General features: G+C 34.4%; 1 protein-coding gene and 1 long non-coding RNA gene across 2 annotated transcripts; both read left to right on the top strand.

Annotated features, from left to right (window-relative positions):
• The first annotated feature begins 16,390 nt into the window (after positions 1 to 16,390).
• On the top strand, positions 16,391 to 17,779 carry LOC110693999. Its single transcript, XR_002505713.1, has 2 exons — positions 16,391 to 16,974; positions 17,250 to 17,779. It is a non-coding gene; the product is annotated as an uncharacterized LOC110693999 (long non-coding RNA).
• Positions 17,780 to 23,124: 5,345 nt separating this feature from the next.
• Positions 23,125 to 26,494, top strand: LOC110693992 (xyloglucan endotransglucosylase/hydrolase protein 9-like). The gene is made up of 4 exons (XM_021871157.1): positions 23,125 to 23,359; positions 23,625 to 23,725; positions 24,385 to 24,578; positions 25,876 to 26,494. Exons 1-4 carry the CDS (start codon positions 23,182 to 23,184, stop codon positions 26,297 to 26,299), a joined length of 897 nt encoding a protein of 298 aa, XP_021726849.1. The 5' UTR covers positions 23,125 to 23,181; the 3' UTR covers positions 26,300 to 26,494.
• The last annotated feature ends 852 nt before the right edge of the window (positions 26,495 to 27,346 follow it).

Raw genomic sequence — 27,346 nt, 5'->3', positions numbered from 1 at the left:
CCAATAATTCACAATTCATAACATAAACCTTAGCATGATATTACTTGTAATTGATTGAAATTAAACCTAGCATGATTCTACATCATCAAAATATGCTAAGTACGCGAACGTACCTTGAATACGATCTTAAAATCGTCACGACTAGTACAAATTGCTCACTTCGAAGTCTCCTACACATTAAAATTATAATAGAGCATTAAAACCCACTCTAAACAAATTTCAAACAATATATACTATTCTAAAACCCCTCTTAAAATAATTAGAATAAGCTGAAATTATATTTAAAACACCCTAATTAAGTCCCACTTAATGGGTAATTTAAATTTCCTTCAAAAACATAATATTAAGTGCTCTACATAAAATTCCAGCACTTTATTTCTTATTAAAACTTGCTGTAATTTAGTCTTAAAACACTTAAATTGAAGATCTAAACATTAATACCTCATATACTTTCATAATTTTCATAAATCAAGGACCTAGGGTTTCAAAAATTGGGGCTTTTTAATTAAAAACCAAATCTGAAAATTAATTCATACAATTACAATTATCAAACATCAAAATTAAACCTCCAAACTCATAATTTACATTTAGATCCAAGAATAGATTAAATTAAAACAAGAAAGCTTAGTTTTTTTATATATGTAGTTCGAAAAAGGGGGAAAAAGGGGAGGAAGAACGGCAACCACCACCGACTGCCGGCTGCTGGCGGCGGCGGCTGCCTGCTGCCGGCGGCTTGTGCTGCTTGCAGCGGCGGCCACCAGCTGCCGGTGGTTGGCAGCGGTGGTGAGGAAGGAGGGCAGCCGCAAAAAATAAGGGGAAGGGGAAAAAGAAAAAGAAAGAAAACAATAAGGAGGAGAGAGAGAGAAGTTTACCTTGGGTTTTCTCCACTCTGGGCAAAGTTTGATTTGCCTCATAAGTGGGATATTTATACCCCTTCTCTACTAACCCTCTACCAGGTTTTCCTAATTCCTTCCCTAATAAACTTGTTGAAAAATTAAACTTTCCTAAAATAAAACCCCAACTTTTAAATAAAGTAATTAAATAAACTTTCCTTTAATAATAATATTAATTAAAATACTTTAATTAAAATAATTACGACTATTTAAATACTTTATAAAATACATACTTTAAATAAAATACGTATAAAAATACGGGATATTACAGTCTACCCCCTTAAAAAAAGTTTCGTCCCGAAACTTGGGGAACGAAATTCAAACCTTTTTCCTTAATATGTATAGTATTGTTGTACTTTTTGTCACTCCTTTACTGTTTTTTGTCTCTTTGAGAGCATAAATACTCGAAATAATTGTTTAAATACGTGCAAAGAGCACAAAAATAACTAAAATATAGGGAAAAAGCGCGAAATTCTACCGCATTCTACCCCCTTAAAGAAAACGAGTTACGCCCCCGTAACTCTACATACCTGAAACAACTCTGGGTAATTCTTTTTCATTTCATCCTCTGCTTCCCAAGTGGCTTCCTCATATTCTTGGTTAGACCAAAGTACTTTTACAATCTTAACGTTCTTGTTGCGTGTACTACGCAATTTACTGTCAAGAATCTTGACAGGTCTCTCTTCATAGGTTAAACTTTGATCTAACTCGATGGTTTCGGGTTGTAGCACATGGGACTTATCGGGGATGTACCTTCTCAATTGGGACACATGAAATACGTCATGTACTTTACTAAGCTCTATAGGTAAGGCTAACCTATAAGCTACTTTGCCTATTCTTTGTAGTATTTCATATGGACCGATGTATTTTGGACTGAGCTTTCCTTTCTTCCCAAATCTCATCACTCCTTTCATTGGTGACACTTTTAGTAACACCTTATCGCCAATTTCAAATTCTTCTTCTCTTCGCTTTAAGTCTGCATAACTCTTTTGGCGATCTTGAGCTACTTGGATTTTAGATTGAATTTCCCTTACTTGCTTGACTGTGTCTTCAATCATTTGAGGCCCAAGAATCATAGTTCCACTAATATCGTTCCAAAAAATTGGACTTCTACATTTTCTCCGATATAAAGCCTCGAATGGTGCCATTCCTATGCTTGCGTGGTAACTATTATTATAGGAAAATTTAATTAAATCCAAACTGTCTTTCCAACCTCCCTGGAAGTCTATTACACAAGCTCTCAACATGTCCTCCAAGGTTTGAATAGTTCTTTCAGTTTTCCCATCTGTGGCAGGGTGAAATGCTGTACTCATCTTAAGTATGGTACCAAAATTTTCTTGAACACTTTTCTAGAATTTTGAGAGAAATCTGGAATCCCTGTCAAAAACAATATCTTTTGGAACTCCATGTAACCTTACTACATGCTTGATGTAAGCCTTCGCAAGTTGCTCCATCTTCCAAGTTTCTTTCATTGGTATAAACACTGCTGATTTCGTAAGTCTATCCACCACTACCCAAATGGTATCATTTCCACTCCTTGACTTAGGTAAGCCAGTCACGAAATCCATTGAAATGCAATCCCACTTCCATCCTGAGATTTCTAATGACTGTACAGTCCCTTGAGGCCTCTTGTGCTCTATTTTCACCTTCTGACATGTTAAACACTTTGCCACAAATTCAGCAACCTCCTTTTTCATTCTAGGCCACCAAAACATCTTCTTCAAATCCTTATATAACTTGTCTCCTCCCGGGTGTACTGAGTAAGGTGTGTTGTGGCCTTCTTCCATCAACTTTTTCTTCACTTCCTCACATTTTTGTGGTACACACCATCGACCTTTATACCTCAAGCTCCCATCTTCGTGAATTTTGAAGTCTATAGCTTTTCCTTGCTTAATTTTCTCAAGAATCCTATCCAACTTTACATCTCCCTCTTGGTTCTCTCGAATCTCGTCGAATATTGTTGGTTGGATACTCAAATTCGCAGAAATACCTGCTGGTACTCCCCATTCCACGACTTCTAAATTCAATTTCGCCATTTCTCTACATAACTCATTAGCTACTACTAACGAGTTTAATCCATGACTAGTTTTACGACTTAGAGCATCCGCAACCACATTTGCCTTCCCTTCGTGATATTGTATGTCTAGATCGTAATCCGTCGTATACTCTAGCCATCTCCTTTGACGAGAGTTCAAATCCTTTTGGGTGAAAATGTACTTTAAGCTCTTGTGGTCTGTGTAAATTCTACATTTCACTCCATACAGATAATGGCGCCAAAGTTTCAGTGCAAAAATGATGGCGGCTAATTCCAAATCATGGGTTGGATAGTTTACCTCGTGTGTTTTTAGCTGCCTTGATGCGTATGCAATCACCTTTCCATTTTTCATAAGCACACACCCCAAACCATTCTTTGATGCATCACTATATACATCATACAGTCCACTATCGTCTGGAAGTGTAAGTACTGGTGCTGTAACTAATTTGTGTTTTAAGAGTTGGAACGCCTCTTCACACTTCTCATCCCATTCAAACTTCTTGTCCTTCTTCATTAGAGTAGTCATAGGTTTAGCAATCTTGGAAAAATCCTTAACAAAACGCCTATAATACCCTGCTAAACCTAAGAAACTTCTCACATCAGATACTGTTTTGGGTGTCGGCCAACTCTTAACAGTATCTATTTTGGCTGGGTCTACCTCTACCCCGTCCTTGGACACAAAGTGTCCTAAGAAGGCTACCTTTTCCAACCAAAACTCACACTTAGAGAACTTTGCATAAAGATGGTTTTCTCTCAATGTTTGCAGAATTGTCCTTAGGTGTTCTGCATGCTCTTCTTTGTTCTTTGAGTATACCAAAATGTCATCTATGAACACCACTACAAACTTATCCATAAATTGATGAAACACTCTATTCATCAAATCCATAAAGATTGCTGGAGCATTCGTCAATCCAAAAGGCATAACTGTAAATTCGTAGTGTCCATATCTTGTCCTAAATGCCGTTTTTAGGGATGTCCTCATCGGCAATTCTCAATTGGTGATATCCAGACCTCAAGTCAATTTTCGAAAACGCTATGACACCCTTTAGTTGGTCAAACAGATCATCTATTCTTGGTAAGGGATACTTATTCTTTATGGTCACCTTATTTAATTCCTTGTAATCAATGCACAGTCTCATGCTTCCATCCTTTTTCTTCACAAATAGAACTGGTGCTCCCCAAGGAGAAGCACTTGGTCTAATGTACCCTTTGTCCAAAAAATCTTGTAACTGATCCTTTAATTCACTCATTTCTGCAGGTGCCATTCTATATGGTGCCTTGGATATTGGGGTTGTTCCGGGAACTAAATCTATGGTAAAGTCGATTTCCCTTTTAGGTGGCATCCCCGGGATCTCTTCCGGAAACACATCCAAAAATTCGTTGACCACTTGCATATTTTCTGGATTTGCCACTTGTTCATGGTTCATATCCCTAACGCTGCAGAAATATACTGGATGTCCCTTCTTCATGTACTTTGCTAATTTTAACATTGATATTACCCTTGGGCACTTTGTTTTACCATTCATCCAGTAAGTCACTGATTCATTTCCACTTGTGACCATCTTCACTTTCTGTGATCTACAACTAATCTCAGCATTATACTTACTCAGCCAGTCCATCCCCAAGATAAGGTCAAAGTCGCTCAGCCCAGACTCAATAAGATCAGACGGAAATATCTTTCCCTCTATTTCTAAAGGCACGTTTCTAAAAGTTTTGGTACAATTCACTACCCCACCTATCGGGATGGTTATAGGTAAATCTACTGCCTCTACTGTTTTTAAGCAGTCCTTAAGTTTTGAAACAATACCCTTAGAAACAAAAGAAAAAGTTGCACCAGAATCAAACAATACTTTAACAGGAATATAGTTAATAGAAAAAGTACCAGTGATAACATCTTTCGTGGCCTCTGCCTCGTGCCTATTCAAAAAATTCAGTTTCCCTGCAGTTCCTCCCTTTTGTTGGCTGTTACTATTGTTGGTGTTACTGTTTCTCACCCCATTCTGCTGCACTCCCTTATTCCCAGAAAAATTGTTGTTGTTCCCTTGGAAATTCTTCTGGTTTCCTCCTGAGTTATAGTTGTTCTGTTTATTCCCATTAGCATTCTTAGAGTAACACTTGTACTCCCTATGCCCCATTTTGTTGCAAGAGCGACAAGCAACCAAATTGCCTTCACAATCCCTCCCAGGGTGATTGTTCCTACACCTCTTGCAGAAGTAAGTCCTTCCATTCTTATTATTCCCCTGGTTATTGTTTCTAGCCCCTCCATTGTTGCTACGTCCCCCTTGGCGGTTATTATTCTGGAAATTATTATTATTGGGGAAATTATTGTTATGGTGGTACTTCTGCTTCTTAAAACCATTCTAGTTTCCCTGTTGGTTTCCAGAAACTTGTCCCACTTCCTTCCTCTTCTCTCTTCCTTCTATTTCAGCTAACTCTTTCTTCTTATCTTCCTCCAGAGCATAAAGGTGTGCGGCCCTTCCATATAATTCATCCAGGGTCTCAAATACCTGCCCGCACAGCTTCAACTGCAGATCAGTAGTTAACCCACTCTCAAACTTCCTAGCTTTTGCTTTCTCCGTAGACACGGATCCTTCAGCAAAACAAGACAACTCAATAAACTTGGTGTAATATTCCGTAACTGTCATCTTATCCATCCTAAGGTTTGAAAATTCCTCAGCCTTCTGCTTCTGCAAAAATCTAGGATAAAACTAGTCTCTCACTTTTTCTTGGAATTTGGTCCAGTTGAACCCAGGTAATGCTCTAATGGTAGCCTCGTTTTGTTGCCACCAAAGGTCAGCTTCACCCCTCAGATAGTAGGTAGCACAACCTACTTTGGAGTTTTCAGGGCATCCCACAGCTCCAAACAGTTTCTCAAATTCCCTTAACCAATTTTCCAACACCACAGGATCAGGCTCGTCCTGATAGGTTGGTGGCTTGCTTTGTGCCACCTTTTTAAAGAGCTCCCCTTGAGCATCCCCGTTTCCAGTTGAGTTCCTTGCCAATTGTTGGGAAACCGTTGCCAATTGCCTCACTACATCATTCAAATCATTTCCACCACTACCTGAACTTCATCCCCCTGCCATTTGGTTTCTCCTGAATATAGGACAAGGATAACTATTAGAAATGTCTAGGTTTAGCTCTCAAGACGAACACCCGTATATATTTAACGACTTTTAAACATTTACAGTAAAATTTGAAGCTAACAATTTGGGATAGCAATTGCTAAAAATTCCCTTAATGTAGCTTTATCAATTAATATTGATTGCTAACCAACCATGCATTTAATAAAGCATCACAATAAATATAAAAATAATTCCCATGGATGTTTCCGGTTCATAAATGTTTGTTGGATATAAGTTGCTTGGAATGGTGATTACTGGAATAATGGTGGGAAATGGAATATTTGTAAGACAAACTAATTTATAAATAAAAGTCTATCAAAGAAATAAATAAAGTTTATTAATTAAAATAGACTGAAGATATTAAAATAAAAAGTGTGTTCCAAAAACTGATGTGGTCATGCCACTTATTTGCTAAAACTGAAATAACAAATAAATTTTTAAAATAAAGAATATGAACTCGTTGCGAGGAAAGTCATAAGATTTAATCCTTTCGAACGTTGTCCCTTTTGTCGGTTGATTGCTTGTAGCTTGAAGGATCGAAGTTAGAATCATTTAACTCCTCCATTGGTTCAGGTGATTCAGGTTCAGGTTCTACTGGAACAAACTCCCCTTCTTCTTCCTCATCCGATGAAATATCTATAATTATTGGAGTTGGAGGTGGGTTTGGATCAGAAATGTCCATAAGTGAACTATTACCCTCTTGTTGTTCTCCATTCTCTGCTGGATTACCCCCCGACGAAGAAGAAGAAAAAGCGGAATTTTCTGGTTGTTGATTTGGAGGAGGATTGTTCTCTGCTGGGTTATCAAAGTAGTAGTCAAGGTAGGGAAGGTTTAAGCGCTGACAATAAACTTTCTCCACCCTTACGAGATATTTGGTTAAGAAAATATAGTCTGGATACCACTGGCCATAATAGTCTCTATATTTATGGTAATTTGGGATGTCTCCTGGAAGATAAAAATCAGAAAATCTTTGTTTGACAGCAAAGTAAGGGGGCTCCTCTGGAAGACAATGGACAATCATTGCCGAAATACGGTCAGGGGTGTCATAAACTTTCTCCCGTAGGACATTGCTCATGTAGGAACAAAAGTATCTGATCTTTTCTACAAAGTCATAGGGGTGTTCATTATTTTTCTTTACGAGAGATCCCATTTGGGTAAACTTGCTAGGAAAAATTGGCATCCTGTAGAGAAAAGGTTTAGAAAAGATTTCCCTTCCCTAAAGAAATAAAATAAAATAAAATAATTAATACAAAGTTCAGTGTTCAATCATACAATCTGAAGAATCACATAAAATAATACATATATTGCATGCTTTCATCACAAACATTTAGTCATACAACATGCTTGAACACCCTAAATAAAATTTATGCACACAAGGAAGGAATTAAATTCTAGCCTATATGCCCTTTTCTTTCCTACCCAAGCTCACCAACATATTAATAAAAGCTTTTAACACATAATTCTTACCTCAATTCTTGCTCCCTGCAAAATTAACAAACTAAAATAAAATTTTTTACCCTGCTAAAAAAATTTCGAAATTATAGGGAAGGGGCCAAATTTTCGGCCTTCACAAAAAAAATAAAAAAAATATAAATTTCGGACACTAAAAAAAATAAATTTTCGAGTGTCCCTAAAAAAAATTTCGGACCAAAATAAATAAAAAAAATGAAATAAAATTTTTTTTTGGCCCTTTTAATAAAATATATTAAAATAAAATAAAATCGTAATGAAATTGACATTGTAAAATTAAATTAGCACTTGGCCAAGTTTAAATCATAATAAAAACGTTTTCGTGTTAGTGGTAATTTAAAATCTCAACCTAAGCTCTGATACCACTTTGTAACACCCTAGAAATTCCTTTCCTTTAAATACACACTTTACTCTTTTTGAAATACGTTTTAGGAATATCTAAAACATTACCGCCACCGTGAAAACGGCTAAGGCAACTATCAAAGATACACAGCGGAAGACTTGAAAACCAAAACTATTTAAATAACACAATTTAAAAACCAAACCAACGAAAGTAAAGTTGAAAATCAACAAAATCAAAGTCAAATAAAATCCACTACAGCTTGGAACCATTTAAGGCCCTTATTCAAAACCGAAACAACCAAACTTTTGTGTTAGTCCATAAAGTAATATAATAAAATATTCAATGCTTAAAACACATCATATTCTAATGGAAGCTAGCATGATTCTCTCTTCACTCATGCCCCGTCATGAACATGCTTCAATACCTGAAAAGTGTATCTCTACTTGCCCCCACTACTCTCCATTAAAATGGATCATCGTAGGGCCAAGATAAAGACATGGCCAGACACAAACAACACACACAATCAGCAAAGCTGAGTACATAAGCGTAATTAAACACACTAACATGCATTCTCCAATCATCACACACACTTACCTCATTGCATCTGTTTACAAGCACACACAACAATCAACAAGACACTCTAACTAGACACTAACTAATTCATTTAGCGTTGATTACGCATCGAACGAGTTTCCAACTATACCTATCCCAATAAATTGGGGTTAAATGACACGGGAGCTAACCGTGCCAGCAACAAACCTGTGCCACACATAGGTGGCGGAATTCCAGCGCATAAAAATAAAAAGGAATATACAGCGTCCTGTACTCCGTTAGAATTTATGATCAAATGTAAAGTCACATAACTCCCCCCATATGTTCATACTCAAGGTATATACGTTCCAAGAGTTTTGGTGCGTAATCTCTTTCACTTTACGCTATTTACATATTATTAGACTTGGTGATGACCCTCAAAGCATAACAATTCAATCATCAATAATAACTCAATCACTCAAACATACCAATTTAATTCTTGAATATTTAGTGACCACATAATATTTAATGTTGAACCCTTTTAAATTCTACCTCAGTGTCAAAGACACCTTAAACGCATAAAGCGCCAAAAATCCTATCCCTCGGTGTTAAAAACACCTTAAGTGCACAAAGGCACCAACATACAATTTATTCCTTGTGTACATAGACACTTATATATCTTTTTTCTCATGCTTAAAGCATCAATAAAAATTATATGAACCATAATAAAATTTCTTTTCAATATTCCAAACATAATTAAACAATTAGTTTAATTAAACATGCTCTCTATCATGCCATAAATAAATATGTAGTCCATATAATCATGCCAAAAATATAATTTTCCAATCCATAAACCATCACAAATAATTCATGCTTCACAATTCAATCACCCACAACAATAATTCACAATTCAATACATAAACCTTAGCATGATACTACTTGTAATTGATTGAAATTAAACCTAGCATGATTCTACATCATCAAAATATGCTAAGTACGCGAACGTACCTTGAATACGATCTTAAAATCGTCACGACTAGTACAAATTGCTCACTTCGAAGTCTCCTGCACATTAAAATTATAATAGAGCATTAAAACCCACTCTAAACAAATTTCCAGCAATATCTACTATTCTAAAACCCCTCTTAAAATAATTAGAATAAGCTGAAATTATATTTAAAACACCCTAATTAAGTCACACTTAATGGGTAATTTAAATTTCCTTCAAAAACATAATATTAAGTGCTCTACATTAAATTCCAGCACTTTATTTCTTATTAAAACTTGCTGTAATTTAGTCTTAAAACACTTAAATTGAAGATCTAAACATTAATACCTCATATACTTACATAATTTTCATAAATCAAGGACCTAGGGTTTCAAAAATTGGGGCTTTTTAATTAAAAACCAAATCTGAAAATTAATTCATACAATTACAATTATCAAACATCAAAATTAAACCTCCAAACTCATAATTTACATTTAGATCCAAGAATAGATTAAATTAAAACAAGAAAGCTTAGTTTTTTTTATATATGTAGTTCGAAAAGGGGGAAAAAGGGGAGGAAGAACGGCAGCCACCACCGACTGCCGGCGGCTTGCGCTGCTGGCAGCGGCGGCCACCAGCTGCCGGTGGTTGGCAGCGGTTGTGAGGAAGGAGGGCAGCCGAAAAAAATAAGGGGAAGGGGAAAAAGAAAAAGAAAGAAAAAAATAAGGGGAAGGGGAAAAAGAAAAAGAAAGAAAAAAATAAGGGGAAGGGGAAAAAGAAAAAGAAAGAAAACAATAAGGAGGAGAGAGAGAGAAGTTTACCTTGGGTTTTCTCCACTCTGGGCAAAGTTTGATTTGCCTCATAAGTGGGATATTTATACCCCTTCTCTACTAACCCTCTACCAGGTTTTCCTAATTCCTTCCCTAATAAACTTGTTGAAAAATTAAACTTTCCTAAAATAAAACCCCAACTTTTAAATAAAGTAATTAAATAAACTTTCCTTTAATAATAATATTAATTAAAATACTTTAATTAAAATAATTACAACTATTTAAATACTTTATAAAATACATACTTTAAATAAAATATGTATAAAAATACGGGGTATTACAAAGGCTCCGATACCAATGTTGGGTTTCGGAAAATCCGACTTTTAGCGGAATAAAACCCGACCCCAAGACCCGCTAATAATTTATATAACTAAAAGACATAAATAACAAGATAGAAAGAAAAGACCATCTTGCCCTTGACACATGCTTCGCTCACACCACGGAACTCTTACTTGAAAAGCCAAGTCTTGCAAGTGCAAAGATCTCCTAGGATATTCCCCCGCAACCCGACCTAATCGGTCTCTTACTCAGAGTTTAGCCGAGTCGGACCAAAACAACTACTCAAGTATTATGTGAACTTAAAGGTTTTTATCTCAAGTGAAAATGCCTTTTTGAGTTCACACTCAAGTGATTTTCTCCTATTCCTAAGGTGGGTAGTTATAGAGGGTATCATTTGAGGATTGCACTCTCCCATCAATGTGGGAGAGTTGGTAAAATCAATTTTCTCATTTTATTTTTAAATAAAAAATAAAAAGAAATCTCAAAATAAATAAGTAATCAACAAGTGGCCACATGGAGGGAGGGGGTAGGTGAAGACTACAAGGGGAGAGGACCATTTCCTTCCTCCCCAAGCTTACCCTTAGCGGCCACATTGACCAACCACCGCATGCCATGTGGCACCCACACCAAGGCATGCCTCGACTGGGCTTGCTGTGCGCGTTTCGTGCGTGCATGCTTGTCGTAGGCCCAGCCTAGCAAGCCACGTGCATACGCGGGCTGCTGGCCGAGGCCTGCTGCTAGCCAGCTAACTTAGCGTGCGAACAGCAGTGTGCTGGCCTCGTACCAGCCTACACATGAGCGTAGCAAGCCACGCACGCAATGCGGGATGGTGTTGCTGCTTGTGCATGGTTGGTACCGCTAGCATTGCTAGCAATGTGCCAGAAGCTTGTTAGCCATGCGCACCCAGCACTTTATCCTTAGTGCGGTGCGCATGCTGGAACCATTGCCCCTAACACTTGGTTTGCTCGGGGCATTCCGATGCTAAAGGTATTTTGGTAACTGTTGATTAATTATATATTTTACCGTCTCATCTTTTACTAATTCGACTAGACTTGCAACGCTCGGTCTCGATGCTCCTATCTCGATTTCCGACGTCTAAATTCATAATACTCGAGCGACTCATTAATTCCTTCCGGATTAATTCGTCGTATCGGATCGTTAGTTGCTTGGGTGTGACCTGAAGGGTTAGTCAAGATTAAGTTGTAATATTGTAGGGAATAAATTTCAAGCGTTAACTCCTAGCTTGAACCCCACTGTGATCATACACTAAAGTACGGTGGCGTCCAAAAGGGAAGAAGATAGAGCAAAAGAGTCGCCAACAAGTTTTTTTTTAGGAACATGTAAACCGTTCACGAGGTGAAGGTTACACCCCTTAACGATCCAAGAGATCGTCAACTCCATAAGGTCTAGAACCAAATAAGGGTTCGGGGATGAAGGTACAAATCCAACCTAAAAGAGATTGAACCTGCCCTAATAAAGGTCTCTACTTTATTCTGATCATATTCATGTGCGCTTTTTAATTAACATGAAATCAATAGGTTAACCCTAAACCTGTTTATCTATGTTGGTTGAATATTAATGCACAAACAAACTATTATTGGCGATCACTTGAAATTATAATCAAATTAACCCTAACAAGATTATTAAATATCTTATTAAGCGTAATTACAAGTATAAATTCCCTTTAAACATGCAATAAAAGGCGTGATCAAGCAATAACAATGAATAATGTATCAACACAATAATAAATAATCAATATCATGAATAATAATATCATCATAAATAAAATAATCATCATCAAAATAATAATAATAATAATAATAATAATAATAATAATAATAATAATATTCATAATCATAATCATCATAAATTACAACAATTATAATCATAATCATGTTCATGTTAATATTAAAGCATAATAATAATAGCAAGATCCTAGGCATGATACTAACAAGATTAATAACAAATCCTAGCATGTCACTAAGCAATAAAAATCAAAGCTTTAACCCTAACATGATACTAACAATCATAAATATTAGGAAGAACATAGGAAGCATCGCAGGAATCATATTTAATATATTTGATATTATAACCTTTTCCCTAAACATGATACTAGGAATATCATAATAACAATTTAAACATGATTTCTACATCATAACATCAATAAATCAATTAAAGTACCTACTTTGATGCCTCGTACCTCTTTCTAATAACAAAATACACACGTTAGTAACTTCAAGGAAAATAATAAACAACAATTAAATTAAATAATTGAAAGAGAGATTTGGGACCAAACCCTCAGAAATTAAACCTTTCACGTCTAGGGCGAAGGCAACTTCGAACTTGGCTAGGTGTCTCTAGATTTTGTGAATGCGGAATTTTGTATATGAAAAGCAAGGTTTAGAAAAGGGAAAGATGAAGAGAGATGAATGGATTAAAAGAGAATTAGAGAATTAATGATTGCGAATGAAAATTGATTGTTGATGAGAATTTGTGAGAATTGGTTAATGAAAACGGAGTTTTTAATACGTTATTTATAGAGAAATCAGCCAAAAAGATAAAATATCAAAACAGAGCACTTGGCGCACGCAAAACAGAGCTAGCGCCAGCACCAGCTAATTGGCGCCAGGCGCTAGGCCTGGTTCCAGGCGCCAATGCCGGAGTCAGGCGCCAGGCCTGTTTTTGACGCGTTTTCGAAAATTAGATAAGTTTGCCGTACTGGAGGATAAAATCGTATCTTTTCCTCGAAAATGCTTTTTGATTTTAATTAAAACTCTAAAAAGCCAACAAAAGTCAATTTATCAATGCTAATTGAATTAGGAATGAAAAGAACCTTCTAGAAGAGTCTAGAAGACTAAAACCATTCCTAATTGCATTAGGAATGATAAATTATATTAGGCCCTCCCCTAGATCATTGGGCCGCATATAAGGCTCAAACCGGGCCCAGTTTAGTAAATTGGCCATAATTTCCTCAATAGTCATCGGAATTGGGAATATCGTTGGAAAGGTCTTTACAAGCCTCATCCAACTACACTACTATTGGAACCATATCATGGACCAACCAAACTGGATTGGCTGTTTTCTTAAAATAGGTTTTCAAAACAGATAGAAGAGAAAAGAAATTAAAACTATCCGCAACACTAGACTTTCCACACTTTCGTTTCATTCGATTATGATTCGACGCGAAAGGTACTCATCACCGGGTTTGGTTTTGGGGAGACACAAATGGGTGTCTACAAATATTAATTATGGATTAATATTATTGATTGGAAGCAGCCTCCAACTAGGCATTCCGATCACTTGACCTCAATGAATAATTAGCTTTCTTATAATTCTGAACCCTCTATCGGAATAATACACTTGTTCGAAGGACACCATTCATATCATAAGGGATATCATCCAATTAGTAGAGGATATCATTCAGCCCGTAGATATATATTATTCAGCCAATAAAAGATATCATCCTGTTAGTAGAGGATATCATCCAGCCAATAGAGGATATAATAGAAATATCATTCAATCAATAAAGGATATCATATAGCTAATAAAGGATATCATCCAGTTAGTAGAGGATATCATCCAACCAATAGAGGATATCATCCCGCCAATTGAGGATATAAAAAATATGCATTTTGGCACTCCGGAGTCCGGACTAACACAATACCTTCTCATATTTGTTTCACTTGATTGATTATATTGCATTCTTACTACCAAACACGAGCACTATTCTGGAATAATGTATGTTGGTGCACCCGGGTGCACCATGCGTATGGTGCACCCGGAAAGAACATTTATGTATATTTAAAAGAACATGGGCGAAAAAAAGAACATTATAGATATTTATAAAGAACATGAGCATAACATGTTCTTTAAATTTGATTATTATGTTCTTTAAATTTCAAATATATGTTCTTTATATTATACAATATGTTCTTTAATGTATGTACATTTAAAAAAAATGAACCCGAGTAACTAGAATAAAGAACATATTCTTTACTGTATTATCATGTTCTTTTTTTAAAGCCTTTATGTTCTTTGGCTAGAGGTGATCAAAGTTAGACTGACCCGACTTGATTTTGGACGGGTTTTGGGCAGAATTTTTTTGCCCCCAAATCGGGTCGGACCCAGCCCGTAAATTTAAATTTTTGGGCGAGTTTGGGATTGCGTTTTTATGCATTTTAGTTGATTTTTTTACTCAACCCGAAAAGCCCGCACGGCCGGACCATTTTGGGCAGGTTTGGGCACAAAAATTTCAGCCCAAAACTTGGCCGACTCGAGAAGTGAGCTGAGTTTTGAACCTTGCCCCGATCCGCCCAATGATCACCTATATCTTTGTCAAACACGAACATGTTCTTTTTTGTCAAATATAATGTTCTTTTTCATACACGTTCAACCACCCAAGTAACCATGAAAAATAACATGTTCTTTTTGTATAGACTTTATGTTCTTTGTAATGTCACGTTCTTGTCAAACACAAACATGTTCTTTTGTCAAACACAAGTATGTTCTTTTTCAAACACTAGCATGTTCTTTTTTTTCCCATGTTCTTTAAAATATGCCTAATGTTCTTTCCGGGTGCACCATGTGCATGGTACACCCAGGTACACTATACTATTTTCATTCTGGAATAGAAATTTTGGTGACGACGGTGGTACGACCAAGACACAAAAAATGGTGGTTGCTTCCATTAAAAATCTATCTTGATTTGGTACACCAAATTTCACTCACCCCTACACACCTTGTGTTATATTTGTAATAAATTATCCACTAAAATTAGGCAACTACAGTAAAATTTGAAAGACATAAAGATTATCTTAAAGGTTATTAATAGCAATAGAAGTTAAAGTAATAACCAATCCAATCAAATAATTTTAAATAAAATTTCAACTTTAAGTAAATTAAATCCTACTATTTTCTTAATAAATGCTTGATAATTTCTTAGAAAAAAATAGCATTATGAAATATCTTGGAATTTTCTCCAAATAAGGGTCCGTTCTCTTCATCTTAATTTCATTTCAGCTCAGTTCAGTTTAGCTCTAAACAGTTCAGTTCCTAATTTTCTTCTCTCATAAATTATTCATTTCAGCTCTATTCGGTTCAGTTCAGCTCCAATAAGTTCAGTTCAGCTCTCATAAGTTCAGTTGAGTTCTGTTCAGCTCAGTTCAGTTCAGTTCAGTTCAGCTCATTTCAGCTAGTAGATTAGTAAGTCGTTTAGACAAGAAGATGAGATAATATGGGTAGAAAGTAGATTTCTTTTTTGGGATTTTTTTTTCTTTATTTGGGATATTAGTTAAAGGATAAGGGAATAATAAAATAAAATTGAATTTTACTATTTTAAATTTAATTATGTGAATAAAGGTTTTAAAAGGGGGGACATGACCCTATTACTTCATCTTATTTTTGCTAAATTGAAATTATTTTAACTTAACATAATTTTTTTTCTGAACTTAAATAATTTTTACTCAACTAAAATTATTTTTACTAAATTAAATTTAAATTTTTTTCTTTATAGTCACTGATTTTTACAAGTTTTTTATTTTATTGACTGAAATTATTTTTATCGATCGATTTGTCATTTTTACTGCAATTTTTTTTTTATTTTTACTAAACTGAAAGATATTCTTACTGAACAAAAATAATTTTTACCGAACTAAACTAATTTTCACTGAATTGAAATTATTTCTACTGAAGTGAGAGTATTTTTACTAAATATTATGAAGTATATTTTTAGGTGAATGGACAGGGTTTGAATTTATAATTTAAAATGTTATTGAGAATCGCATAAAGGTAAGGTTGATCAAAGTGAGCCCAGCCCGCCCGATTTTGGGTGAAAATTTTCAGCCCAAAATCGGGTCATGCTCGGCTTGTCCTCATTTTTAAAATTTTTTGGGTGAGCTTTGGGAAAGCGATTTTATGCAATTATAGTTGATTTTTTTTTTTAGTCCAGCTCGAAAAAGCTAGCACAACCCAGCTAGTTTGGGCACATAATTTTCAGCAGGGGCGGATACAAGTTGGGTTCAAGTAGGTTCATTGAACTCACTGAATTTTTGAAAAATTAAAAGTTTATTATTTTTTTACAAAAAAAAAATAAAAAAGCGTTAAATAGAATATCTTCACACCAAATAGCAACAAGATAATGTGCAGCCTAGTGGTAATTTTTGGAGCCCACGTCTTTCCTACCCTTACAAGGGAGTCAAGGGTTCGAATCCTCCCACAACCCTTTTTTTTTAATTTTTATATTTTATAAAACAAAATTGAGACTTCACTTGTTGCTTCAGTAATTCCCCAAAATTATTTCCCCAAAATTCGAAACCCTAAGTTCCTAACTCTCTCTAACTCTCTTGTAACTCAATTGCTCCACCCAACCACCCCACTAGGCCACTAGCCACCGCGACAGGCCATCACCACTCACGGCTGCTCGTTTGCTGACCGATCCTCCACGGCTCTACCATTTGCCCAACAACCTAGCGAGTAAGACGTAAGGTACTCTACAATTCTACCTTTTTTTTAGGGATTCTACAATTCTACATACATCAATACTTATTTGTTAATTCATTTAATTATATTGCAAATTTGTAGTTTTTATAATTGATTTATTGATTGAAAATATTGAATACTTAGATTCTTGGTTGTTGGGGTTTATAATTGAATAAATGATAACTGTTGTTAAATTAATTTGATGTCTTAAATTGCCATTTTATTTGTGTGTACTGTGTAAGTGTGTAGTTGATTTATTGAATGATTGTTGTTTATTTTAGTTTGCAAATGAGTTTAGAGTCTTTTGGAAACGTGTGGGGAAGTCACAAAAATCCTCTGCTTGTTCTTCCCCTAGTTCAAGGGATCTTGTAGAATAAGATATTGAGTCTCCAAATGATGATGCAATTTAGTCACTTTTCTTGAGAGAGATTTATGCTAGATTTAGTGATGATGACGTTTTACGCTTCCAAAGTATAAAATCTCGAAGAATGATTTTGTAAGTTTTTTTTTAATTTTTTTTTTTTTACCATTTTCTAAGTGTAATCCGTTTGTAATCCAAAATTTGAACTTAATGTATTGAATATTTAATTAATGTATTAGCATTCCTTTTTTTTCAAATTCTGAACCCATTGTTCGGAAATCCTGGATACGCCACTGATTTTCAGGCTCGACCCGAAAAGTTCGCTGATTTATTTGAATTCGGGCTGGCCCACCCAATGATCACCTCTAAAAAGAAGGTTTATGATAAGAGGGAAATATCTGGTTGTATACCACTAAGTTGATAAATTCTTATGTCACTTTGTGTTGTGTATGACACTGTTTATAGAATTTGTTATATACACCTGGGTGTACCGTATAGATAATAAACAATCATCAAAATGAGAACAAAGAACTTATGGGTGTACGGTACACCCAGGTGTATATAACAAGCTCGCCACTGTTCACTTTATCTTATTTTTGTTGAAGTTAAAATTATTTTTACTTAACTGAAATTAGTTTTACTAAAATGAAATTATTTTTACCGATGTTCTATTATATTTTGTTTTTTGAAGTTACTGATTTTTACTAAAATGAACTTATTTTTAGCAAAGTGAAATTTATTTTACTGAACTAAACATATATTACTTTAATGAAATTATTTAATTTCTACTGTATTTAAATTATTTTTACAAAATTTTTATTTTTTAAGGTGAAGTGAACAGGGGTGAGTCATTATATATTTGTTTCACTTGATTAATTTATTGCATTCTAATTAAATACTAAAATACGTGTGTTCAATGGCGGAGCCAGGATAATCAACGCGGGGACGGATTATCAAAGTCGTTCTATAATTTGACAAAAACACAACCCTTACACAATTTAATTTATATTGAGCTATATTAATAAGATCAAATACCTTTGCTCAAAATCCCTATTAACCAATAATTTGGGGTTGCAATTTGAGCAATTCTTTGAAAAATTATGTAAATTGCTAATAATTTTGAAGTTGGAACATGATTCATTAAATAATACTAATTCTAGTTGAATCAATGATGATCATGAGAGGAACAATTACTGTAGGATGGTATATAAGTGAGATAAAATTACATAGTGAACAAAGGGGGAAAAAAATGCTAGTTAAAGTGATTGAACCCATGACCTCAAAAAATAATTCATATCACTTTTACCACTAGACCACTTTTTTCCTTTATTTCTTTGTTTCACACGTATGGGTTATAACTATTTTTTTCCTTAAAAAGTGCAGGGACAATTATTCTCCCCTTGTTCTACACCTAGCTCCGGTAGTACGAGTATTGTTCTTTGAAAGAAATTTGGTGACAATGCTGGTACGACCATCAACAATGGTGGTTGCATCTATTAAACATGAATCTATCTTGATTTGGTACACCACATTTCACTCACCCTACACTCCTTGAGCTCTAAATCTTACTTTCTCTATTTTATATTAGTTAACACACTTCATTTAAGCGTACGTGTTTATCAATGAAAATTTTTAAATCTTATGTAGTAATAACATTTGAAACGGAGAGAGTACAAAAGAATATACTCTTTGTAATTTTTCTCTATCATTGTATTGGCTTTAGACTCGAAACTGAAGGTCGAGGAAAGTAGAATTGGACTGGAATTCCGTTTTTGCCTTAGGCTTCGACTAAGCTAGGACGAACCTTCTTTCTTAAAGAGCTGGACGTCTGACCTTGACTTATGTGAGTATCTGACTTTTACAAGTGGATAACTAAAAAATGCAAATTTCGCATCATTTTTATGCTTCCTTTTTTTTTTTTTTTTTTTTTGTACCATTTTTTTAGGAAGCTGTATATTAATTGCACAAATTTGTAATGAGTGGTTAACCCTTAGCGCATAGCTCCTATTGGGGATGAAAAATGTACAATTAAATATATAATAGGTGATAGGTGGTAAATATTTTGGGTGAAAATATTTAACATATAGGATGGTAAAAAGTACCACTACATGCATAATAGTACACAAAAAGTATTATTTAGACAACTTATATTTTAATAGTACATTAAGCCTGCATAATAGTACATAATTAATGGTACATTATTATAATGTACCATTGTAGAGTCAGTTTTTTCCAAAAGCTTGTCAAATTCACATTTTTGCCCTCCTATATGTTTTGTAAATATATACGAGCTATGCGCCTATAAGCACTCGTAATGAATATACTTTCATACACTCAGGAGTGGATCTATTCATGTGCATGGTGAGTCACGTGATTCACCAGCAAAAAAAAAATTGTTTTTTTTAAAAAAAATATATTAAAGAGACCGCCTATTATAGGTAGGTGTTCTCTTTGTTGTTGCTATTGTTGCCAACTCAGTTAGCACTTTGTTAGATTTTTTAAAATATCAAAGACACCTGTTATTTAGATAACCGGTCTCTTTTCTGCTGTCGTCGAATTTGAATATTTGTTGGCTGCTTTCTTTTCATTAAAGAGACCTGTTATATTAAATAACAGGTCCTTAAGTTATTCACTATTTTTTTTTTGTACTCCGTATAATTTTTTTAATAATTCTTGTTTCTATTTATACTATATTTGTGCAACCAACTTTAATATTTTCCCACAAAGATTATCAATTAAGTAAAAAATCATAAAGCTAGTTTAATGTAATAATTTTATAGTACCATTTGTTTGTAACATGTTATTTATTTGGAGTACGTACTTTCGACATGTAAGATTGAATTTTTAAGTACTATTGTAGTATGGATTATTATGTCCTATTTTTGGATTGAAATCATTTTGGTGAAATTTTTTTTTTTTTTATGTATATAATTTTTAGATTGAAACATGTGATCAATTATTGATGGTGACTCACCAGTTTGAAAATCCTGGATCCGCCACTGCATACACCAAATCTTTTTTTTCCCCTTACGCACATCTCATAATTACCCTTGTTCGATGTTTCTCACTTTTAGGCCTTGTTTGGTTGACATGGGAATTAAATTCCCATAGGAAATTGTATTTCATGGGAAGTTATTTCCCTCATGAAATTCCTAGGAATTTCCTAAATTTGTTTGGTTGGCAATGTGGGAATTTAGAAATCCCATGAATTTTGATTGACCTAGGGGGACTAGGTAATTTACTTCCCTTGTTTTGTAGGAAGTTGAAATTCCCTTGAATTTTCACTTCCCTCATTTTTGTTTTTTAGTGTCAACCAAACAACTCCTCAATTTCTCAAATCCCATGAATTTTCACTTCCCCCATTTTACATTGTCAACCAAACAACCCCTTACTCTCTTTCATACGCCAAATCCTTTCTTTATTTTTACCCTTACTCACATGTTTTAAAATTTCGTTACAATTAATTTGTTAGTTATATTTTTTTATTAAGGGTTTGTTCTCATACGATTATGTTCAGTTCAGTTTAGTTTAGCTTTAATAAGTTCAGTTCAATTCAGCTCCTAATTTCCTTCTCTTATAAAATATTCATTTCATTTCAGCTCTAATAGGTTCAGTTCAATTCAGTTAAGCTCATTTCAATCAATGAGAACAAACTCTAAGTTGCGCTGATTTTAGTTTGAATAGAGTTTATGCAGGATTATAGTAATTTTTTTTTTTTTTGTGTGTGATTATTCTAATCTTTAACCAGCCTTGAAGAGTTTATAAAACAATCAAACACAATATTAATTTGTCAAAATATTTTTGTTATTGTATGTGTAACTCTTGTGATGTATTAGGCTACAATTTCAAGACAAGACTTGCATACCAAGTTGTTATCTATTTCATAAAAAAAATAAAAAATAAATAATAATTATCACCCTATTTACTACGGAGTACTATGGAGCAGTATTTATTAAATTTAGAGTAAAGGTAAAATACAGTCCCTAAACTTTTGTATTTGTGCACTTTTAGTCCATGTCAACTTTTTTGTGCACTTTTGGTCCCTCAACCACCACTCTTGGCATTTCTGACCAAATAGTTTAGGGACCTAGCCTAGTCAGCATAGTTTAGGGACCATGACTCATTTTTTTTTTCTTTTTTTTTTCTTCAATAATTTTATTTAAAAATAATCATCCCAAAAAATCACAACGGAATTCCTCCCCAACTCATCAATGGCTTCTCCTTACGAATTATGATCCCTTCAAACAGTAAGCTTCTCATCTCTCTTTAAACAGTAAGCTACTTAATTTCTGATTTTGGGTTTTTTTTATTTTCCTAATTGTATAAAAAAGGAAGCCAATTAAGCAGCAACAACAAAAGAAAAAAGGGCCCAATTTCTTACTCATGCTCCCTCTTATCTACGCTCCTATTCTTCCTCTCAGTAATTTCCTCTTATTTCTTCTAGTTTATGTTAATTTTTCTGGGTTTTTGTTCATCTTAATTTTGGTTTATTTATTGATTTTGATTTCTAGGTGCAGTTTGAGGCATAAACCTATTATTAGGGATCGACTCCGCCGCAACCACCTCCGTCTTATCCACTGTTGGCGCCACCTCTGGACCCACTTCACTCACCTCTCTTTCCCACCACAATACAAATGTCGTCGACCTTCATTTGACAATTTCCAGAATTTCCGAACCACCATTTTTTTTTTTTGACAATTTCCAGAATTTCCAAACCACCATTAATCTCATACTTTCCCAGATTTCTTCCCCCAAAATTCATAATACGACTGTTTTCCCCAAATTTCGTCAAATTTAGACTACTTCTCCAAAATTCCAATTATTTTGTCCAAATAAAAATCGGGCTTTTCCCAAACGTTTTGACATTTTCATCCCCAAAAATCCAACTACATTACTCCCAAAAATTAACATTGGCTGCTTTAAAAATAAATCGTCTTTGGTGTTGCTACCGTAGAGCAACGAAATTCAGAAAAGTGAAATTTTTTTAGAGCTTTAATCATCTATGTTTCTTGATATTTAATCTGATTTTTTGTTGTAAAAAAATTAATTTTGGCTAAAGATTTGAAGAGAAAAGAAGAAGAAATTAGGGTTTAAAGAGGGGAAGGAAAAAACCCAGATTTGAATATTGAGGAGAGAGAAAGATAATGGAGTAGCTTGGTCTCTAGACTAATAAATTAAAGTTTTTTAATAAATTGTGACAAAAAAAAAAAAGTCATGGTCACTAAACTATGCTGACTAGGCTAGGTTCCTAGCTAAACTATTTGGTTAGAAACACCAAGAATGGTGGTTGAGGGACCAAAAGTGCACAACAAAGTTGACAGGTACTAAAAGTGCACAAATACAAAAGTTTAGGGACTGTATTTTATCTTTACTCATTAAATTTATGTTACACATAATAATTGATACTCAATTATCCTCTCAAAATATCTACCAAGACCATGCCAAAAAGTTACCATTCCCCTTACAAGTATTTGAATGCCATCTCTAAAAAGACACACCTTTAATTTCCTACTGTCATTGCCAACTGTACAGCTATATCACCCAGCTGGAAACCACCAAGTGTCAGTCATCCATTGAAGTATACCTCCATATTTACAGTCCAGCCCTTTGCCAGCTTCATTTTATTTTCTTAACGGCTATATATTTTGATATTTAGGGTTCACTTCTCGATAAATTCCTACGTGGACTCTGACGTGGATAGTGACGTGGCTTTTGGCTATTTTGCATTGATTTCAAGAGCTTCTTACTCACGCCATCCTTACTTTCTCTCTATAAAAACAGACTCAAATCATTTTTTTGAATCACTCAGCTACTCACTCTCACTCATTTACTAAATTTTCTCTCTGAAAAAAATGGGTTCTTTTATTGGAAGTAAGAAATTTGTAATTTTTTACCTTAGTTTTGTAGTTTTAGTGATGGCTGAAGTTGTTAGTTCATCTAAATTTGATGAATTATTTCAACCTACTTGGGCTTTTGACCATTTCATCCATGAAGGAGAGCAACTCAAGCTCAAACTTGATAACTTTTCTGGTAATTATTTTCTTTGTTTCTTCTCGGCCTTTATTCGGGTTTAATTGTCAAGTACTCACGTAATTTAAACTAGTAATGTAACATCTAAACTTTGATGGACTTACTTTTTAAGTAATTTAGACTATAGTTGTTGGTTAATATTAATAATACACAACTAAACTTGGGTTAAAATTTCCGGTCGTGTTAATAGTGTAATTTAAACTAGTAGTGTAAGTGTGTAACGACTATTCTAGAGACTAATTGTTGGTCAATTTTGGCTAAACAGGAGCTGGATTTCAATCAAAGAGCAAATACATGTATGGGAAGGTAACTATTCAAATCAAGCTAGTGGAGGGTGATTCCGCTGGAACTGTTACTGCTTTCTATGTAAGTAATTTATCATTATTATTGGTTAATTTTACCCCAGTTAATTTTTTTTACTGTAACAACAAAAATTGAAGTGAGAAAATTAATTTTTTTTTCAGTAAAACAGTTGAGAAGACTTTAATTTTGTATTTATAAAATGATGGGTTCAATATTCAATTGTTTTATCTTTGCTAAAGATAAGAGGTACTGTAGTACTCCTACAGTCATAGCTTGTCAGTTCATTTAAAACATGTGAATTTTATTTGTTTATTTTGTTGTAAAAATTTAGTTAATTCAATTTCATAGTACTCCTTCCTTAGAATTTGATAATGTAATGTTCTGTAAATTTAGTATTTATTATGAAAGAATTATGAGTTGCTCGTATATTTTAATTAACTAATAATTCGTTAACTAATACAAATAATTCGTAAAAAGTATGAAGTACTCGTATTATTGTAACATTGTTGTGGTCACCTCATTATATACCAAGGCAATTTTATGTATGGTGTATTGGTGTTTTATTTATTAATCTTAGTGTGATAAAATTGGTAATAATGAGTTTTGATATGAATTGTACAAAATCATTATGGGTTTTAGATGGTCCTCAATTTTTTTCAAAAGAGAAAGAGAATTGGTCCCCTATTCAAGAAATAATTCTCTGAATCTGCTACTGATTGCAGATGTCATCGGAAGGTCCAACTCATAACGAGTTTGATTTTGAGTTCCTAGGCAACACCACTGGAGAACCATATATAGTTCAAACCAATATTTATGTCAATGGTGAGGGCAATAGAGAACAAAGACTTAACCTTTGGTTTGATCCTACTAAAGACTTCCATAAGTACTCTTTACACTGGACTCCCCGGCATGTTGTGTAAGTTATTTTTTTTTTTCTCCTCCACTCGTCGTTGTTTAATACTCTAATCCCGTGATTTTTTGATGATGGTGCGACTTAGACCCGTATTTAACATTGTTATATTTAATCAAATTAAACATTACCGCATGCGCATGCTATGTAGGTGTGATAGGGTTCAATTATTGGTCTGCAGATTTAACACTCGCTTGTCTTTTTCTATTCAATTATTATTAGTATCTAATACTCCGTAGTATTAGAAATGTGAAGTTTGAAATTTATCAGAAGAAAACAAATTATCAATCTCACGTGATATTTTTGTCAACATTAACTATTGTACATCATTAATTGTCAACGTCAGGTTAATTATTTGTGTCTTTAACAAGTAAACAATTGCCTGTGTGAAGAAAAAAAATATGAATTACTAATACAATTTGTTACGTGTAAATTAAACTATTTATATAACAACTAAATTGTACTTGTAATTAAAATTGCACTGAGTATTGTTGTATAAATGTATGCACGATCAAGAGGCAATTGAACATCAATTCGTTACTATAAACCCAATAAAAATGAATCATTGTTATGGTAGTTGATACGAACATTAGCTATATATCAATTATTATGGTAGTTGATACGAACATTTGTTATATTGATTATAGTACGAATAGTTGAGTTGGTTGTTGTGATAGCCCTCTTTATAAAGATTATCCAAATAATGAATTTTGAACTATATATAGAATATTTAGGTTGTTAGAATTCATAAATGTAGTTTTTGTTAGAACAAGCCTTGCTATAGTAGTAGAGGTTACTTTCATGTGAAGCTGTAAGTCATTTTCCATTGCATTATTCATCACAAATTTCATGATATAGTTAAGCTCAATTATCGAGTTGATGGAGTACATAGATTCTGTTCATGTGGTAATTAATTAAGCAAAACTTTAGTAATTATATCAGCTTTTAATTAAAGTTGTGTAATTTAATTAATTACACATCTTATTGGACAACTAAGCATCTATTCTGACTTTATGTCATGCACTTATGTCGAAAACATCATTCTATTCCCAACCTACTACTTCGCTACGATAAGGTTTACCCTACCATGTACACAAATGCAATGAATTGTTTTACCTCTATGGTCCCCTCAAATGATTGTTGTGCAACAATTTCTCATTTTACTCATTTTGAACTAATTAAATTTAATACCCGTGACTCGGGAATACAAATCGTCTTATTTTCTGTGATGATTAGACTCTTACTTGAGTTAGCGGTTTTACTTGAAGCGTAGAAAAATTTATGTTTGTTTGGGATATTTCAGATTCATGGTAGATGAGACACCCATACGACGACACACAAATTTAGAGCATAGAGGGATTCCCTTTCCCAAAGACCAAGCAATGGGAGTATACAGCTCAATATGGAATGCAGATGATTGGGCTACACAAGGTGGAAGGGTGAAGACAGATTGGTCTCATGCTCCTTTTATTGCTTCTTACCAAGGGTTTGAGATTGATGCTTGTGAGTGCCCGGAGGCGACCGCCACGGCCGCTGATAACATGAAGAGGTGTAGCAGTGGTACAGAGAGAAAATACTGGTGGAATGAGCCTACTATGTCTGAGCTTAGCATCCACCAGAGCCATCAGCTGAAGTGGGTTAAGGCTAACCACTTGATTTATGACTATTGTACTGACACCGCCCGGTTTCCTACTATTCCGGCTGAATGTGTGCACCACCGCCACTAGTTACACCACTAGTAGTGGTTGTGGAAAGTGGTGGTTTGTGTATGTTTATGTGTCCTGCTAGATCATAAGGACTTGATCAATCACGTTGTGTAAAAATGAAGGCAAAAAAAAAAAAAAAAAAAACAGCAGAAAAAAAAGGCCTTCAATGTTTCATATGTTAGATAATGTATAAAATGGGTTTTCTATTTGTTTCAATTTGACTTGCACTTGTATTGTTTTTAATCAAATGCAATTAAAAAAGACATAAAATTTGAATTATTCAAAGAACAGGGTAAAATATTTTGACACAAGAAACACATGAAGTAACTAAACTTTTTGGGGGCTCAAGAAGTGAACTAGTGTTTATGATTCATGTGGCACAATTCTTATACTATAGCAAGGCACTGATTCAAGATCGGTTTTATTGAATTGGACTAGAGCGAAGATCGGAAAAATTAAAATTCAAGAATCGGAGATTGGAATAGTTTTAATTGCACCGAACCTACACCAGACCATAAAAACCGATCAAAAATCCGAACCGGACTGGTTTGGACTGATTTTAGCCATGTTTTTATTTATTTTTTCAATGATTTTTTTAGGAAATTTTGATTTTTAACACCACAAAAAACGAAAAAATGGCTTTTAACATTACAAAATAAAATAAAATAAATAAAAATTAACACCACAAAATTTTAAAAAAATTGGCTTTACCACCACTTAACGGCTGCCATCCAAAATTCCGTTAAGTGGGTCCAATTATATTATTAGTTTATATATAAAAAAAAATTAAAAAATTTAAAAAAAAAACCAAAAACCCTAAACTAACCTAGCCACCCCAGCCCCACCTGCCGGAAGCGCGGCGCCACTTGTGCCTCACCATTACCCTCCCGCTGCCAGTCTAAAGCCACCGGAAAACCCCCTCCTTCCCTTTCCCCACCCCAAAACCGACAATCACACCCTCAACGGCCACAATCTAAGGCCGTTCGATTTTCAAACAACCATAAAATGGCCACTTACAGGCGAAATCGGCCAATTTCGGCCCTTAACCAACCATTTCGGCCCTCAATC

Source organism: Chenopodium quinoa, unplaced genomic scaffold, assembly GCF_001683475.1.
Source record: "Chenopodium quinoa cultivar QQ74 unplaced genomic scaffold, ASM168347v1, whole genome shotgun sequence".
In the NCBI taxonomy this organism is placed as follows: Eukaryota; Viridiplantae; Streptophyta; class Magnoliopsida; order Caryophyllales; family Amaranthaceae; genus Chenopodium; species Chenopodium quinoa.
The sequence above is the reverse complement of the archived record's forward strand: the minus strand, read 5'-3'. Positions and strand labels throughout refer to the sequence as shown.